Genomic DNA, 19,608 nt, shown 5'->3' with positions numbered 1-19,608 from the left:
GGTCAGAACAAAGATCTGCTCTTACTCAACTTTGTTCCAACCAGCACTTTCTAGTAAGAGTCTTGGCCAAAGACTAGAACAGTCCTTTATGAGAAATGGAACAGCAGTAGTTACCATCTCCTTGATAAATGCAAGAGCTCCATATTTCTATTTCACCACCTTGTTACACTTTTGTAAAGTCAAGCAAATTGCCTGCCCTTAAGTTCCATCTGACTTAAAGCAACCATTAGCGAAAAGTCCAGCTACACACCTGCAGCATCACTTACAACTTGCTCTAGGTGGTTACATGGGAGAAATTTACACTTGTAGGGATATCCAGAGATCCTTTAAGTTCAGAACTTGTAAGTAATTTAACATCTGATAGTTAGGCAAAGGAAGATGCATCACATATTTTGGTTTTGTTTTTTCTTTTTTTAAAAAAAGTCCACCTGGGACAGACTTGGCATATAAGATTTTAATTCAAATGAATTTACCAGAGTAAATAACTGAAATTTCATGTTTTATTGTTGTCTCAAGTAGCTTTAAGTAAGTAGTTCTACCTACACAGCCACTGCAGAAGACTGCATGATACTACCACAGAACTCTCCTAGTATACAAGACAACAGTGTAAGTTTGGATTCAATCAGTTGAATTACACCATCTTCCATACCACTCTGGTATGTGGGCAGAAGTCTTCTGCTTGGTAGGAAGCCAATTTAGAGTACTAAAGTCATCCCCAACAGTTAACGTACAGTACATAAGTGGGGGGAAAATTGAATTTCTAACAGCAAAAATTAAATACTTTCTTCAACATCAGACACCATACAGAGAATGTTTCTCCACCTTTAGTGCCCACAGTTAGCCCTGGAAGGAAGCATCTTGCAGGGGGATACTGGCAAAGGTTCTAAAAGTTAAGCTGTAAATGTTTCAAGTCAGAAAGAGGTTGATAAAATTATGGAAGCATAATTGCTTCCATAAGAAGAACCCTTCATGTTTGGAAGGGTCTTGTGAAGTCATCTAGTCCAACCTCCTGCTTAAATCAAAGTCAACATCAGATTTGGACCAGATTTCTTAATGTTTCAGCCAGTCAGGTAGGTCCTGGAGGCTTCCAAAGCGATTCCACAGCCTCTCTGGGCAATCTGTTCCAATGATTAATGAACCTCTTAGTGCAAAGGTTTAGTTATATTCAGTCAGAACCAAAAGTTTATGACTTATCTCTCTTGACTGAGTAGCAGAACAAGAGAAGGGGTCTGGCTCTCATAACCACCAAAAAGTTACATGAGATTGCTACCAATTCTCCTCAAAGTCTTCTCTTTTATGGCTGAACGAGCCCAGCTCATTCAGGCACTCATCACAAGTCATGTGCTGTAATCACCTTGATGGCCTGGGCTGAACTTTTATATATTTGATTGTGCCCAACTTTGGGCTTCTTAGTACAAGAAAGATGTTAATTTATTTGAAAATCTCACATCTGTATTGCCATCCTCTTTTATACATAATTTCCTCTTAATTTAAAAATTACAAAACTCAAAGAAAATCCTCAAACACTGATGCCTGTATTTTCTTAAACAGCAAAGGCAGCTCTAAGATAAATAATGGGTTTTAATACAGAACAATTAAAAAGTTACTACTTGATTATAAGTTAAGAGTCAAAGCTAGTTAATCATGTATAGCTGTTTCACCAAACAAGGCAAGATTTGAACAAAGCTTCTGGGCTTCATGTGCAATCCTGCATTGGACCCTCACTCATCCAACAGAGTTGTTAACAGCTGATAGTACAGAGGAGCCAAAGGGCACTTCAAGCACGTCTCCACAAAATCAGATCCCTCTGGAGTGGGAAGAGATGGTCACTGCAGAGCACTCAAACCAGTATTGATATGGAAAAGCATAACAGGTGCACCATAGTGGCACTTTCACAGCTGGATCTAGGTGTTCAGGATTCCACAGTTCATGCTACACTGGAAGTAACAGGAGATGGTCCTGGAGCTCTTTAATATGGATAGGCTAGCTGCTGCTCCACTGGAGCAAAGCTTACCTACACTTCTGATGTTGAAAGGCCTTTTGACAGTCTAGACTACCTGAATTCCAGCTCACCATACTAATCTGTAGAAGCCTATCCAGATACAGCTCTGCTGCAATCCACTGACCTTTTATCCTAAGGCCAAGAAAAGCAACAGTAAAAAAGCCTCGTTGAATGGTTTTACTCCCAGCTATGAGAAAAGCCCGGCAACACAAGCTAAAAATCTCACTTCACCCAAATAACATGAGATCCAGAAACAGAAGGAATAGGAGACCAAAGACCTTTCATTTTGTTGAAATTCTATAGACAACAGCTCTTCCTTCGATTTTTGTCCCTGTGGAAAATCCTGTTCAGTAACACACCAGCTCTAATGTCTCTCACCTTCCCTTGTTCTGGCTGAAATTATAACCATTAAGTATCAGAGATAAGAAAAGCCTTGTTAATCCTTTAACCCATAAAACAGACTTTATAAGGGTGGAAATTATCAGTTCAAAGAGAAGATACAGAAGAGGTTCCTGAACACCACAACCACCACCAACTGTCTGACATGCAAAATTATATGCCACCAGTTACTGGTCATCTATGCACCTCTCCCTAATTCTAAAAATACCACTCCAAAGTTATTTAAATAACTATTAGTAGTCTGGTCATGTAAGTGTCTTGCAATTAAGCATATGAAAGGGAAAACAGTTTGAGTCTTTCACTTTACAGATTTTTCAGCTACACTTTTCCACTCTACTGTCAAGTAGCATCACTTCTATAAAGAAAAAAACCCCAACATTTTAAAATTTAAACAGCAGTTTATCCTCTGAACCATCCTCAAACTGCTATAAACATGAACTGGGACAAAACAGAATTTTGAGAACACTTCTTCAGAAACAACTAATCTTCAACCAGAAAGCTTATTACAGCAACAGTAAGGCAATCATAAAGCTAAAGATGACCTCAAGTTAAATGAAAACACTAGCACAAGACAAACACAAAGGTAGCTAGTTTTTCCCATTTAGAAAAATCTTTGAGTTATTCAATACTAGTCAAATCAGGAGTTAGAAAGATACCTATTTTTGTAACCATTTTTTCTTTTAAAGAATTTTTCTAGAAATCACTTTAAAGCGACAGAGTGGAGAGTGGTTAACACCACAATATATCATTATTATCTTATTCTATAATATTGTTATTATTATATTATATACACTTCAATATATTATTAGTTATTAGTGTTCAATACTGCTGTAAAATGGAAGTGTTAGAAAAACTTTTGCTTGTTCACTAGAAGTGGGTAGATAGGATTAAAACAAAACAGCAGCATATTTAGTCAGTAATAATAGGAACTAGCACTGTGAAGTTTTTATCTCCTTACAGCCAGAGCTGACACTGAAAGTGTGGCATGATGCTGCTGCCAACTCTGGCACCACTATCTTCTCCACACAGGCAAAGTCCTCTAACCTTAGTTAAAGCTACCAGACAATTTTACAGTACAAAAGCCAGCCTGTCAACAGTGAGTAGCTGAAGGCCAGCAAGTACACTTTTACCCTCAATCTATGCATGATAGATCAGTATACTGGCAAAAGAGAGAACACTGCAGCTGACTGAGGCAGAAACACCTAGAACAGGAGCAGCAGGGAGCCTGATAGATGGCTACAAAAGCCCCACATGTTCCAGTCCTTTTCCTCTTTGGATCTGTACCTCAAAAAAGCTCAAAGCTGTCAGCAACACCTACTGCTACAGATTATGAGCACATCCATCCTCTGGTATTTCTACAATAACTGTACAACTACTTTAAGGATGTTCCCAATTATTCTATAGCTTTTCAAATTTAAAAGCTCAAGTGTTTTTTTAAAAGTGTAGTTTGTATTTCACAGTAGATATCAGCACACTGCACGAGTGTAGCAGACAAAAATAAAGGCAGCTCCCACAGATGGAAACAGATTTCAGCCAAGTGTGAAGTCATTTACTTGATATTTCTAGTAGATATATGGATAATCCTGCTTACCAATGTAATTTCACTGCCAGTTGTTAGCCCAGCTATTTCAGGTTCTCAGCTGGACTCAACACTGTAGCATTCCATTTTTGGTACAGCCACCTCCTCTACAAACATTTTGCTCATGTAAAGAGAAACGTTTCTCAAATATATTAGGAGATTAAAATAAAAACACAAAGAAAAAAGTATCAAAGAGCCTTTAAATCTGGATAAAACAACGTATTTCTGTATCCATATAGCTGTATTTTAAAAAACCCCAACCTACTGCATGTATTATCCCATAATCTATGGTTTTACAATTTTAATAGCTTTAAAGTGAATAATTGTTTGAAAGGCTCATTTATGAAGCAAAGCAACTGAGTTTGCATCTGACTGATAACTGAAAGATCAGTCACCTGAACACACATTGCTCTGGCACTGAGCATATTTGACCTGGATAGTAAGCAACTCTAAAGCCACAGTTTCAAAAAAATATTAAAAATTAAAGAAACCAAGACACAAATAAAAGCAACTTTGTCACTCAAAAGTACTACTTGCATCCAGACTCCGCAAACACTAAGGCATTAACATTAACAACAGTGCATTAAAGGGTTCAGTCTGTTCACATTGCCAAAGTATTGCCCAAAGCATGGACTAGTGTTCGGCACTTATTTCTTTTGTTCCTCTGAAATGCAAAAAAAGGAAATGCTCTGTGTCCCTTCCCTAACAGTTAAAGCAATCCAGGAAGCTCTTTGAGTATGAGATGCTTTGGAGACAACGCCATTCACTAAATATTCCCTTCCCTTAACAAACTTTGTAACAGAGATGACACCCATTTGTCCACTCATTTAAAGGCTGAGGATCTCCACAGACTGATACAGAGCCAGACACTCTGTGCATCTACAGTAGGAATATGTACCTACACCCTTGAGTGGCAGGCTGGAGAATAAAAGAATCCTCCATGCCTCCACAAAAACATGGAACTGAATATAAAGGCCTGATATGGTGCCTTGCTTTGCTGACCATGCCCAGATCCCCTTGTCAATACTAAGTCTTTCCCAATTATGTTAGGAGCAGCTTCCATCCCTGTCATAAACAAACACAAGGTTTTTCTAAGAGCTGGTCAGACAACATGGAAATACCAGAAGTAATGTAGGCAACCCCATACTATCTATGAAGAAATTAGGTCTGGTGGTGGTAATACCATTTTGCTTCTAGATGAACTATAATTACTATTCCACATATGGTTAGCAAGTTTAGCCTAAGCAAGATTTCATTTGAAGGGAAGTTTGCTAATGAAAACTAAATAGCAGAATAAAATCTAAAGAACAATGCTTGAATCTTTGGCTGGCTGTTCCTGGCTGTAAAAAAAGCAAATAGAGCCATATGCCTTAACAATGTATCCACTGGGATTTCAGTCAGCACACACTGCAAAAGCAGAAGCATTTTTGTTTAGACTATCTATTGCCCATATACTTCCAAGCCACTCCCATCAAAGATCAGCAGTTTGGATTTTTTCCTCTTTTTTTTGGCTACCAAGTGTTAAGGCTACAGTTACAGAGTAACTTCTAGCTGCTGTGCACCTCTGTAGTACCCTCAAGCTCAAAATAAGGCATAAGGAATATCTGGAAGAATCCTGTTCAGGGGAAAAAAGCCAAAAACCCTGCATGTGGTGGGTTGACCCAGGCCGGACACCAGGTGCCCACCAAAGCCACTCTATCACTCCCCTCCTCAGCTGGGCAGGGGAGAGAAAATACAACAAAAAGCTCAAAGGCTGTGGGGAGAGATAAGGACAGAGATCACTCACCATTTACTGTCAAGGGCAATTACCAACTCGGCTTGGGTAATTTGATTGGTAATCTATTACCAATCAAACCAGAGTAGGATAATGAGAAGACTAAAACCTTGACACACAAACCCAATACACTGCCAAAAAAGCAAGACCCTCAAGTCATGCTTGACCCCTACCCGTGAGTGTTACAGCTGGGTAGTAATTTCTAGACTAAGACAGCTACCAGCTGTGTTTTCACATGTCCAGACAAAAAAAAGCTCACCCTAGCATTTTTGTCCTGAATGTTTTTGAAAAGCACTACACTAAACAAAGACCTTCCGTCCAGCACCTGACAGAATTTAGTTCCATTTTGCTATTCAGATACACAATACTAACCACACAACCTACAGTAAAAGACTACATATTCAAGTAATCACAAAAACTACACTTTGACCAAAATGCTAGTCTGTTACAGGGACAGGGGAGCATGAGGATCAGCTCCTGAAGCCCACACGAAATGGTATCCTACTTTTTCTTCCAACCCCCCTGCCTTGGGCAAGGAACTGGGAAAATAATGTAAATCCTATTAAAAGAATATGTCTGCTAACAGTAGCAAACTTAAAGTTCAGCAACTCCTTTAGCAGATTACAGTTACCAAAATGCAGGAATGCAATCAGAAACAGGTCTGTTAAAATCTTCATAGCATTCTTATGACGAGAATATCCCCAAAAGCCAGAGGAAAAAAAATGTCTTAACAGTTAAAGAATATACCCAGAAGCACTGACACATCTGAATAAAGCACATTCTTGAACAGAGCAAGGCAACTATTAACTTTCCAGCTTAGAAAGCTGGAATTCTCCAAAGCAACTGCCAGATTCTTCCAAAGCACAGCATAACCAATACTAAAATGCAATTACTTAAACAGTCAGAAACCACCTTAGAATTTTAAGAGGAAAAGTGACATCCCCACTGATTCCTCTAAAGCGTGGGACTTTTCCATGCCAGGAACACTTATTTAATGGGTTGCAAGTATAATAATTGCAAGCAGCCTGATAGGAGACAATTAAGCCTTTCTTCCAATGCAGACCTCCAGGCTCTGTTATCCACTTGTGTTTATGGACTAATTATTGATCTACCCCAAATTAGGGAACCTGTTTCCAGACAACTTTTCAAGTTGTCTTGATATGGAAACATCCCTGCCTGAACCTTGAAAGAAGTCTAAAAAGAGCACAACAAAAAAAATTACAAAAACTTCTCTTCTATAAGGGATATTCTGCACTGGAATCCATGTCCAAGTGCTGATGTACTTACGGGCTCTACCAGCCCTCTCTCAGGGGCCTGTGGCAGTCTGGAACAAGAGACTGCTAAAAAACAACTCCCGAAGCAAAATCCAGGCTACCCTCTAGTGAGTCAGCCTGGAAATTCTTCCACATGGTCAAGCTGCATCAGGGCTCTAACGCAGTTTTCTCCCAGTCACTCTTATCATGAGTTGACAGGGCATTACTGGTACACAAAACCTGTGAATCAACTCACCTCCTGCTCACATATAGATCCAGTACAGTGCAGAAGTACTTGGGGAAAAGCTATCTGCATATAATTCTAACTCAAAGAATCTATGCCTGTGCCTGGAGACAGTGCCCAAAACTTGTGTCCACAACTGAGCAATTTTTCTTGTGCTGCTGGATAGCCTAGGCATAAGGGCTTTAACAGAAGGGCATAATTCTGGAGGAACCATCACCATATCATTAAAAAAAACCAAAACAAAACAAAAACAAAAAAATCAAAAGCCCCACCAGCCAACAAATCCTGTTCAAAACATAGTCAAAAGGCCCAAACAACGCAGTTGTACAGAAAATTCCAAAAAGCTAGTACTGGAAGGCAAATAGAAATTGTTATAAAACTCTTAGTCACTTCTCTGCATGACTACCTATTCACCTCTTGCTTTTACGATACGTGTTTGACTCCTGCTGTAATAGCGTCCTGCCCATCCCTGTGCTCCTTCCTGTTTACAGTCTTACAGAGCTCACCACATGCGCAGGGCAGTCAGGTGAGCTCCCACCTTACAAGCACTCACACCAAGGAACCAAAACCAGATCATCTGTAACACTTCCTCATGATAAAGAGCAAACATGGAATGCCTTCAACGCAGAACAGCACTTATTAGAAAACTTAAATCTTCCCCCTAGCTCCTACCTCAAACTTAATAGCAAATTTTCATCCCTATTGGAGAAGTATTCATTTTCAAAGCTGCTCACACTTACTTAAATCTCAAGTAAGTTATTTTCCTTCAAATACCTGAAATCTCTGATTTCTCTGGTGCTACGACTGCTTACCACTGGAAGCAAAGTACTTGTGGCCCCACATTAGCCAGCTGTGGTATCAGGCAGGAGCACAACTGAACATTGAGAACTAGCCAACAACTAGGAACAACTGCAAGTACTTCTCAGACAGCTCTTAACACAGCCTTGCACATGACTCTGTTCAAAGAAAAAGATGTGTCCTTGTACTGAACTGTGCTTTTCTTCTAATGATCTGCAAGGACTGACATTGATGTTGGATTAAAGATGTCAGAAGAAACAAATTGACTAACTTGCTATTTTTCATTTCTAAAAAAACATCAAACCAAGCCTGGTTTTCAGTAGATATCTTCTATTTTCATTTAGTATATGCATGAATAAGCTTATTTCATAAAGCGGTAAGCAAAACACAATTAAGGCCACAATTTTTTTAAGTTTAAAGATGAAAGCTGATACCTACCTACATGCGTGTTCAAAGAAACTGTCACAAAGAGTTTACATAATAAAGGTAACTGACAGATGACAGCGAAACCCGCTTATGAGCTTCCCTGCTTTGGAGAAAGTTCTTTACACTTACTACTCTTGGAGTTACTACAACCTACACATGCAGTTTTCACGAGCAACATGATCCTCTCCATTTAGGATACTTCTGAGAGCTCCTAAAAGACGTGCCTAATTTAATGCAGATGATGTGCTGAACAAGATTAACAGGAACATTACAGATCTAGAATGAGGTGTTTCATTTTGTTATGAGGTTTAAAGTTACATATGCACTTGTTAGTTTCTTGGCTTCCACAAATTCAAGTAAAAAACTACCAGCTCTCTTATTTATACTACTTACTGAGCTTTGTGCCTAGTGTCTTTGAAATTATGTTGGATGCTTCTACAAATTTTTAAGTCTTTCTTTCTGTGTAAGAACATGACGTCCTTCATATCTAGGATACTTAAGAAGAATCCAAAAGACACCTTAAAACACCTTCCATTGCAATCTGCAATTCACAATAGTGAAAAATTGTTCATTACAGTAACTTCAGCTAACTTGTGTCAAGTCAGCAGCCTTCTCAAAGAAACCTTCTCAGGTTTCTCAAAGGTTTCTCTGCTCTGTGCCGCAGTAAATTTTGAAACAAGGAAAGTTAAATGGACGTTTGGAGAGCCAAAGCTAGCATAAAGAAAACAAAGCAAAGACTTATCTCCGTACTGACAAGTCCTGCACATTTTTAAACATATTTAACAGTCTTAAAGCTTTAGCTCCTGGAAGTCTCAGAGATCCCAGTCCTGGTGAAATGACCAGGTAATCAGATTTTCATACAAAGATGATATTTCATCCAGTACAAAATTGGAACAGAAGCAGCAATGCAGCATAGCTGAAGAGCAGCAATACTAATTAAGTGACAGAAGGTCTGCAGGTGATAGAAAACTGAAACAAACTCTGCCAAAAATATCTGAACACCACATCCCTAGAATAAAGGCCAAAAAAGCCCAACAGGATACATTCTCATTACAGCAACTGTACTTAATGTTTAAAACTGCCTCACTCATTTAATGTATGCAAATCCCAAGGCAAGATAACTCAGTGTTTTAAGTGGCAGTAATCTTTCACTGCTGTAGGGAAAAAAAAAAAAAAAGGTTGTCTGAAAGGATACAAGGCCAGCTTTTTATTTATTATAGTTAATTTGGGCATATTTACCCTGAGTTATATTACCTTCAATCAAACTATAGAAGTCACAATGAGAAGCCCATGTATAAACACAGACTATAGACATCCAAGTCTCAACTGCAGGAGATGGGGAGAACTTCTTTCTAATAAAGTGTTCAAGCATATTTCCTCTATTGTCTCAGCAGCTGCCTAAGGAGAAAGCGTCCTGATGTACCCAGCGCTTGAACTGCAGGTCCAGGAATCCAGTACTTTAATATTATTTTCAGTACTAGACGAAACCCAGTTTATATTCTCTCAAGACTCTGAAGTCGTGCCTTTTCTCAAGTGTTCTTCAAATCTTGTTCAGCTTTGACAAGTGGCTTCAAAGCTAGCTACTGCACTGGAGTTCCCCTTCCAGGCTTGGCCATCACTTACAGCCTAGGCTCATTCCCTCTAACACCTCCAAATGCCATAGTCAAAAAACGGATTTCCACTTGGATTCTTACCTTTCCAACTTTGGTTTTCACCCTACATCAAGTCCACTAGAGACTTGAGCAAATTTCACAGGTTAAAATCCACAGTCATTGCTTGCTGCTCTAAGAGTATCTTCTGTATTTTTGGAGTATTAATCAACATCAAAATAACTGGCTATAGGAAACTAACATTTAAAATAGGGGCGGTCCCAACTAAAAATTGCTTCTGCTTATTCCAAGGGAAACCATATTTTATTTTTGAGCTGTCTGCTAGTATAAGGCAAACCACACTGCATGTAACCACACATTCATATGGGTTGCATTTAAAAAAAAAAAAAGTGTCCACATTTCTATATGTCACACTGTGTGGCATATTAATCTGTCTGGGTGGCTCCAGAGAAAAAAGTGAAGTTCATAACCCAAAGGCTCAGAAAGGTCCTACTTAATCATTACACATTCTTGAACCCAAGAGTGTCATCACAGACCAGCCTCAATGTCTTGCCTCTCCCAAAAAAATGCTACAAAAACACCACAATCTGAGCAAAGTGGTAAGTGGAACCATGTAACGCCAACTCTTGAAGTAAAAGTAATCATGTCTTATCTCTACTCCAGACAGCTGGTGGTTTTGCTTTTAATCATCCAAAGTCACTGACATTTTAATTTTTTGCCTTAAGGTCCATGATTTTCAAACTATTCTGTTAATCTTATAACCCAGAAATGTACTTCTGAAGCACCTTAAAGCATTAAAAAAAAAAAAAAAACCTCCATTGTACACAGGAAAAGGTTTCTGTGAACTTTGTATTTGGCAGATGCTGTTGAGGTAGCATCTGGACTTGTCATTCCCAAGTATATGTGTTTCCTCAATTATGCCTCATACTTAGGGAACTCTGTGAAGATTCTGCTAGACACCGAGTCAAGACTGACAAGCAGAATCTCTACCAGTCTTAGTCATGCAGTTTTATTAGTAAATAAACCTTATTGTCAAAAATACAATGCTAAAAGATACCCTGATTTCCTCCCTTTTGAAGCCAAATCATTTATGGGTTTTTCTTTAGAGACCCATGCATTAATTAATTAGTTAGAGGGGTAGGTTTCCCTCCCAAAAACAAATAAAGCACACTATGCTGATTAACCAAAAAGAATTTTTTAAGAACTCTGTTAACACAAATATGTTTGACTGGTTTTATGTAAATGGGCTCAGAAACCATGAGATACAAACAACATGTGTGCCTTTTCAGAAATTTTATTTTCCAAATGCAAATGAAAGATAGTTTGCCCAATTCACATTATCCTCTTTATACAAATGTAAATTCCATTTTGTCTCAACCATTCAAGGGTAACTTTCAGGCAAGAAAAACTACCCCTCAAAGTTCTGTAAGTACAATAGTAAAACCAACACTGCTTACATTGCAACTACAGCAAAGTAATGACTGCCAAAGCAGTCATGTAAAACACATTTATGTTTCTGTGATTATATTGTCTTCCAAGTGAACCATAAGCTGTTCACTGCTGAAAATTTTGAATAGGTCAGCTTCTAAAGCAGCCTAATACTAAATACACTGCAACTGAGTAATCCTAGACATGCCTTTAGACATAAAGGAAATTATGTGTTCTAGAACAAAATCCTAATGGGGGAGAGGAAAAAAAAAATATTAGCAGACAAAAGTGAGTAATAACAGCACAAAGCCAAATAATTAATTTTTGGGTTTTTTATATTAGTTTAAGGTAACATTACTGTATTGTAAAAACTAATCAGGATATCTTTAAGCTAGTGACCATCTTCCTTACTCTCCCCTTTCTACAGTTTTGATCAATGAGTTACAAAAGAAGCAGGGTGGGGGGAGGAAATAACAAAATCAGACAGTGGTGGGAAGGCACAAGCACAAACTGTTTTCTGATTTTCCCCTTTGAGCACTGCAACTTCCAACAGCTTTAACACAAAGAAGTACAGCATTATGTCAGACTTCTCGCATCAGGAAAAATTCTGCTTGGGAAATCCTTGCACTTAAAGCCAGGTTGCAGGCTTTTGAAATAAATTGCACCTAGTTTTCAACATCAAATGCAAGTTCCAACTGTCTTTGGGATGCATGAGCAATGCTCCAAAGATGATAAACACAGGGCAAACATTCATCTAGTTAAACCCACCTCCATGTTGATTCTTGCAGACTGCTATGAAACAACAGAAACAGAAGTAACACCTATTATTTTGCCAGTGATAAACTGAGCAGCAAAGTAACAGCAATGGCTGACAAAAAGCTCAATGCAGAGATAGCCTCTGTGGGGTGTTTTATTTCCCTCACGTCCAAAAGTATCTTGTCAGACTATTCTGTACCACTGAGGCCAGTCAAGCTTGAAGCCATACTGGTCAGCAAAAAACCTGCAATCACCTTTCCTACCTAGACTCTCCACACCTCATCTCATTTGTCCTGTAGTAAATTGTTACAATCTAGTCTGGCAGGTCTTAGAAAAGTGAGATTGACAACAGAGGGATCCTACTGTTGGCAGCTATAATATTTTCTTCTGTAAAATCCTAGTACTTTCACAGGCTTTGAAATTTTGGAATTTCAAAACCAGAATAAAAAAGACCAAAAAGCTTAGAGAAACCTCCTTTACACATGGAACAATGGAACAGAGGACTTTGCCAGACATGCTTTTACACACAGTTTTAAGATAAATTCTTATCAAACATTAAAATTATTGAGCCAAAGCAGCTTTTTTTTTTTAATCAAAATTTGGCTCAGGATCTTCCTCAGCCTTACACAAGCATATCAGGAGCTGTCTCTACATACAAACTCAGGAAAGACAAGCTGTTCCGTCCAGGCTGCAGAAACGCTCAATAGCCTACAATGTGTTCGCTCAAAGCAGACATCGGTTTGTGGAACACACAAGAGTGGAGGTTGTTTGTTTTAATTAGAAACATCCTTTTGTGCCAGATCATGCAGTTCTTGGTATTTCTTTATCTATAATGCATGGGACGCAGATGTGAGTTTCAGCACGTTTTGTAACCCAGTACATGCCAAGACCATTAAGTAAGAACGTCAGACTCCACAGGACACCTCTAGCCGTGCTCCATCTGTTTTGAACAAGGTTCAGTCCACCCGCCTGCCATAGGCTGGGCACACTGACCACGCATGCTCTGCACCTACACCATCCTGTAAACATGGGAGAGAAAAGAGCAGCTAAGCTACAGAGCAAATGTTGACTTAAGGCAAGGTGTGCCAGGCAGGCAGTAGGGACACTTCTTTCTTACAAGCTGTCATAGATAGTCATTTTGCATTGTACTAACTCAAGAGGTGTTACAAGCCACATATAAGTGAGCAGAAACTTCTCATTGTACATATTAGGATTGCCTCACTGAGAAGCTGAGCTATTGGAGAGAAGTGTTCTGATGATTTCATTGCTCAATTATGTAAATGATTTTAAACTCTCGTACAGACAGAACAATACACTTAATCCCTACACTTGCATATGCTTACAGATTTCAACCCATAAAATTGAATACACTTTTAAAAATCTGACACCTTGTTTAATTAGAACAGCTGCACTGTTATTACCGGAACTAGATTCACAAGAAGAAAGAATAAGCAGCAATGTGAAAGCGAAGAATGTAGTTTCAGAGTACACTATAACCAGGGTGGTCATACGCTAAAGCCTCAAATAATGCTGGTTTTGTCCTGCAACCTTTCATTCTCAACATAGCACTTACCTAGCAACTACACAACAGCAGTGTGAGCTGGTGCAGCTCATTGCAACTAACAAAAGATTAACATCTATCAATGCTGACTTTCATTCTAGTTGACAAAACAACCAGACTTACACAGTGGTTACAGAGTAACGTTTGGATCCTGTGGAAAGTGAATGATGAGAGGGTGATGGGCAGGATGGCCCCCCCGCTCCCAGCAGAAGGACAGTGAGATCTATTTAAGCATAGCATGAAATGCCAAGGATAACTGATACATGGTCACTGATTCATTCCAGTCCTGTGATGAGACAGACATTGCAGCACATCTCACTCACACAATGACAGCAACTCTCTTTTCCCCACAGGTGCGGCAGCAATTTATAGGCCTTTAAACTGAAAGAATACCGGCAGAAATTCAGCTGCAACCATTCTGCCAGAGAGCAGGCTACAAACAGTCAAAGAAACTCTCCCACAAATGGCCCTTCCAACTTGAAGATTAAGCTATTAAGCTTTAGCTATTCCTTCCACACAACACACGGTATTATTGTTACTTAATTCCATCTGAGGAGCTGTGAGTGCTTTAAGACATGTTTGACAGCACGTTGATTAGCAAACAAGAGGGTAAATATTTTTGTACTTTATGCTTTTAATTTAAAAAATTGTATTCCAAAAAACAAGACACAATCTAGGTTACAGTCAAAGCATACACAGTTACATAAAACATCACCTACATGCTAAACCAGGGTATTCCTGACAACAACCCAATAAACACAGAAGCTCTGGCTTCAGCCACCCATTCTCAGATATGTAGTAATTCTAGGGGCAGCTGGACATCTGGAAATGTCAAACAACAACAGAAGCATTAAAAGTAGAGTAAGATAATGCCTTGGAAACTACTGTTAAAGAAACAGCTCCAATTTGTAAAGCAGCAAAGGCTGAGAGAGATTAATACTACTACCTACCTTCAGGTCACCTCCTGTGTCCCCAGACAGTCTTTGTCCAGCTTAACATATTTAGTTATAATCTAATATCAGAATCAAGGAGTATTTGCAAGGCTCTAAAATGGGGGTGGGGAAGACAGACATTATAAATACAAGCAAACAGAAAGCTACTAGTACCCAAGACAAAATACATCCTCCCATGGAGCACTGCAACTCTCCCTTCCAACATTCAAGGACGCTGACCAACTTAACTGGAAACAAACCATGTACTCAAACATGAAGGGAGAGAGTGTGTTGCAAAGCAACACAGATGGGGGAACTTTCATTTTTAAGTGAGGAGGGAAAAAAGTTAACAGATTACAGCAGACAGTCTGCTTTAACAGATTGCAAGAACAAAATGGCCATCTACTTTGTATTTAGGATGCTTCACATCTTTGCTTGGCACAAGAGGATGGTCTGATCTCATCCATACCAGGCTGTGACTGACAAGTACTCAGCATGTTTACTATTAAATACTGTCTCAGCAACTGATGTGTACACAATTGCTCAGACCTTACAAATGAGAAGAATGAGCAATCCAAGCAGACTAAGTCAGGCACAAGCTCTACTTGAAGTTAACAAGATGGGCAGTCACAAATTTAAAATTTTATTTCCACCATTAAAGACTAATGACAATATGTACCACTCTGAGAAGTTTCTGAGACTCTGAATGAAAGTTTTATCTTCTTGTTGGTTTTGTAACTGAAAAGAAAAGAAAAAAAAAAAAAAAAGGAAAAACCCTGAAGTAAACATTCCAAAAACTGTTGCAACAGCCAGAGCATTTTAGAAATAATAACGAGCTATACTTACTACAACAGCACCCAATTGACACCGAACTTGAAAATGAAAAGATGTTTTTAATTATGCACTTCAAGTCTTCTGCTTCTTGACGTAAGGACAACATGCATTTAGTACAAGGTATTTCACAAGTTTAGACGCTTAAGAATAATAGCATTGATAGAGCAAAGAGAAAAGATTTCATTAAAACAAAGTTTTGCTGAAGATTATTATGTGGAACAGTGAATTTGAACCACTCCCCATTTCCTGTGCATGACACCTCAAGACAATTCACATGCAATTAAGAATTCAAATTCTCTATTAGCTCCATTCCCTAGTTCTTTAAAGCTTTAACCAACCTATTTTAGCAGAGTTAATGAATCCCAAATCGCAGTCTCAAACTGAATCAGAAGGCAGTTTGCTTGGGACCCACGTGTCAGGACAAGTCCACCACGTCAGAAGTCAGCAGAGGGCACTGTGACACACCTACAAATTAGTATTTTTCTGCTCTTTTGGCCCTGAAACATAGGAGGTCAGTCAGGAGTGGACAACCCTGCCATAGACAGAAAAACTGCTGCTCCTTCCCATCACCAGTCAAGATGACAGGTGTTCTTGATGGCTGCCCACACACAACAGGGCTGCAGGGGCCTGCTGTGGACATATGCACCAGGAGGTCACCATACCAGAACCAAAATGCTACATAAGAAAGAGCCCCAGGTCTTCACAGCTACACGGTGTTTAAAAATATGTTTCTTAGGGCATCTAAGGGAAAGAGAGTATACACCTTCCAAACTCCAAACACACAATCCAGAGACCCAAAGTCACTGAAATAGGTACATCTGAGAAGAGACCAGGAAGGAAAACAGATCAAAAAAGGAAGACAATGGTCTCTGAGAAAACAGGATGAGAAGGACATTCTCAAGGCCATTGAAGTTAAGACCTCTCATGTCACACCATATCTACTTCCATGCTACTTCTCACCTTCCGTTTCCACATGAATTTTGCTTTATTAGTGAAATTAAACAATAGTCTCAAAGCTGTCCAAGTTCTCATTGAACACTTTCACCTTCCCGGGAAATTGAACACTAGCAAACTTTTAAGTCCCACAGCTAGGAAACAAGGACACAAGAAGGTGGAAAGGATTTATAAATAATATTTAGGACTTCCTTTTTAGCAAAAATAATTAGGGCAGACAGATGAGTGACCAATGGCAACCAGGAAACCAAACTACACAGAACTACATAGTACATTATCCTTTATTGCCTTTTGCAATAAATCTGTAGAGAACAGTAGCTGTTCTCTTCATTCCCTGTCCTCTTGGGTTAGGCTCATAGAAGACCTTATTCTTATGCAAATACAACCCATAGCAATTCAGGCAGAAAAAACCCAACTAACTTCACAAGAATTTGGTCATCAGAAATTAAGGTGCTGCTATTTCCCTTGAAACCAATACAGTCTAAGTAGTTAAAATAAGAATTCTTTGGTTGCTGCTCTTACATAACAAAGCAGAAACAGGTTGAACAACTCCATCTGATGTACAGAAAGCAAACGTATGCCTCTTGCCTCTAGCGCCGTGTGTTGCCCATGGGAAGACCACACTGACAAAGTGCACCAACAGCAATTCCTCCCACAGCCTCTCTTCAAACCTCTGTCCTCTTTTGCCAATTCTGGAACGTGATGTTCTACTTTGCAAGTTGCAATTATGTGACAAGTCTCAGGGAGGGCAGGGAGGGGGAGAAGGACTGCTACTTATCTAGGTGACTGGACAGCAGCAGGAAAACGTACGCGGCAGTATGAGAAAACTTCCTGACAAAGTTTTCAGATGAAATTACACCAGACAGCTTAAGGGGGATATCTGTCACCAGCAAAACAGGAACATCCTACTATGCCCTGCTTTGGATCACACACTCCTGCTACATACTTTATGCTAATTCGGGTGTTTGTTGGACTGCTTTGTGAGCAGATTCACTTCATTTGCCTGGCAAAAACTCACACACAGCAAATCTCAGCTCAAGCGACCCAATAAGCACTGAGGGCCCCAGAGTCACAGTGCTACTCAGCAAGGAGCATGAGGAAGACTCTGCTGCCCAAATATTACTCAACCTGTATGATGGAATATTATTCAAATGAGCAAAATAACCCATCAGTTTCAGGAAGGAACAGTACAATGCCCACGAAAAAGATCAGAGGCTGCACTGCAGCTTACTCTTTCTCAAACAGAACTTACACAGCATGTAACATAATGCTTCTCACCTGAGAAAGTTCGCCTATTTGGCTTTCAAAAACTCAAGTTTATGAAGCCCAGTACACAACAAAACTGCCAGTCTACCTCTTCAGCTGACAAACTATACTCAGCACAGACCCCCATCTCACACTAGCAAGCGTTCTTCTAGTCCCCTCAAGTCTGCCACAAGTTAAAAACGAAAAGTTACCAGATTTTGTAGGTTACTTTGGATCAATTTACAAGCAACGGTTGCAATTTGTGCGTGACAGGCACAAGCAGCCCGAGCTCGCTGGCTCCGCAGCCCCGGGAAACATGCACTTAGAGCAGGAGGCACACGAGCCCGGTGCAGGTTTTGGGGGAGTTTTTGGGGGCACAAGGACTCTCTGAGGCACGCAGACCCCCAAGGAGAGCGCAAGACACCCAGCTCGGGAGGCTGGAGGTAGGAGAAAAGGGGCGCCGCCTCCCTCCCGCCGCTCATCGGGACCACCCCCGCCCCGGGAAATAAGCCGCCTCCCGCAGCCCCAGCCCGGCACTCACACGACCGCTCGGGAGATCATCCAGGACACCATCGCGGCGGCGGCAGCTGCGCCTTCCCTCAGCCGGCCGGGCCGCAATGGCCGCGGCCCTGCCCCGCCCCGCCCGCCCCATTGGCTCGGGGGCTGCGCGCCTGCGCCGTGGGGCCGCGCGGGCGGGGCCGCGCACGGCGGGGCGGGAGCGGGCGGGGGGCTCTGTGGGGACCCCGGCGGGGCGCGAGGGGAGCGAGGCGGGGCGCGGGCACCCCGGCGTGTGTGAGGGGAGCGGCGTGGGCAGGCCTGGGGGAGCTGTCTCCTCCTGCTTCTTCACCCAGGACCTGTCTGCGCAACAGTGGCGTCGGTCCTAGACCCCCACACGGAGACCCCCACACGGAGACCCCCACACGGAGACAGCCTTTGCACAGCGCCCGGCAGAGAGAGGAACAGATAGAAGTCGTTAAGATTTGCAGTAAGGCACCTTTCTCCCCTTCTCACCTCCTCCATTTGAAACACAGTGACCAATTCTTGCAAGAAGAATGGTGGGTTGCTCACCCCTTACCTTGGTCTTTGCCCTGGGTTCCCCCTGTGCTCGCAATGCTGTAGAATGTTTGGTAAGCCAAAACATCCGTGTCACACGCTGAAGTCACCTCAGGTTGGCCTGCTGCCCCGGAGAGTGCTGAGCCACTCGTGTGCTGGAGGGGTTAGATAAGAGTGCTGTGGGGACACCGGCTGGAGCCCTGCCTTCTGAGCAGAGTGTAGGGCCAGCCCGCTCCCTGCGCTCCTGCACCCCTCTGAAGCACTACGAGAAGGTGCTTCTCCTCCATCCTTGCTGACAAGCACTCAGACCTAAAGACTGTTTAAGGTCACGTCCTTAGGTGGGCCACACAGACTGCTACATGCAGTTAATCCAAAACTGCGGATGACCAGGAAGATAAACGTGCGATGATTAGTGCTTGTCTGCCTTGTTACTTTTGTTTCATCCCCTACACATCTTGTTACCAGCTGCTGCTCAAAGCAGGACAGCAAACAGGACAGTCCACGGCATAACCCAGTCCAGGTACTCTTGCCAAGGTCATGGTCTGGCAGGTTGTGACATCCAGGAGAAGCTGATTGCTCCCTGATACCTTAGTTAATCTATTGCAATCCATCTCTGCCTACCAGTTTTACACTTCCTGCAAAACCGCTTGCACATATAAAAGGACAATATTTTGCTGAAACTGACTGCTTTGTCTTTTCTCAGAAGACTAGGTTGTATGAAGCTTTGCCCAAGCCATCGCTGAAAACATTCCATTTTACT

The 19,608-nt window shown here is 41.0% G+C and overlaps 1 protein-coding gene across 1 annotated transcript in view; it reads right to left on the bottom strand.

Moving 5' to 3' along the window:
- Positions 1-18,433, bottom strand: part of REEP3 (receptor accessory protein 3) — a 40,085-nt gene extending 21,652 nt beyond the window's left edge. Inside the window, exon 1 of the mRNA XM_032115807.1 lies at positions 18,337-18,433. Coding sequence (XP_031971698.1) covers positions 18,337-18,368 — 32 coding nt within the window. The 5' untranslated portion in view covers positions 18,369-18,433. The remainder of the gene's footprint in view (positions 1-18,336) is intronic.
- Between the last annotated feature and the right edge of the window lie 1,175 nt (positions 18,434-19,608).

The sequence above is a fragment of the Corvus moneduloides genome, chromosome 8 (assembly GCF_009650955.1).
Source record: "Corvus moneduloides isolate bCorMon1 chromosome 8, bCorMon1.pri, whole genome shotgun sequence".
NCBI classification, from domain to species: domain Eukaryota; kingdom Metazoa; phylum Chordata; class Aves; order Passeriformes; family Corvidae; genus Corvus; species Corvus moneduloides.
This window is presented reverse-complemented; position numbering and strand designations above follow the sequence as displayed.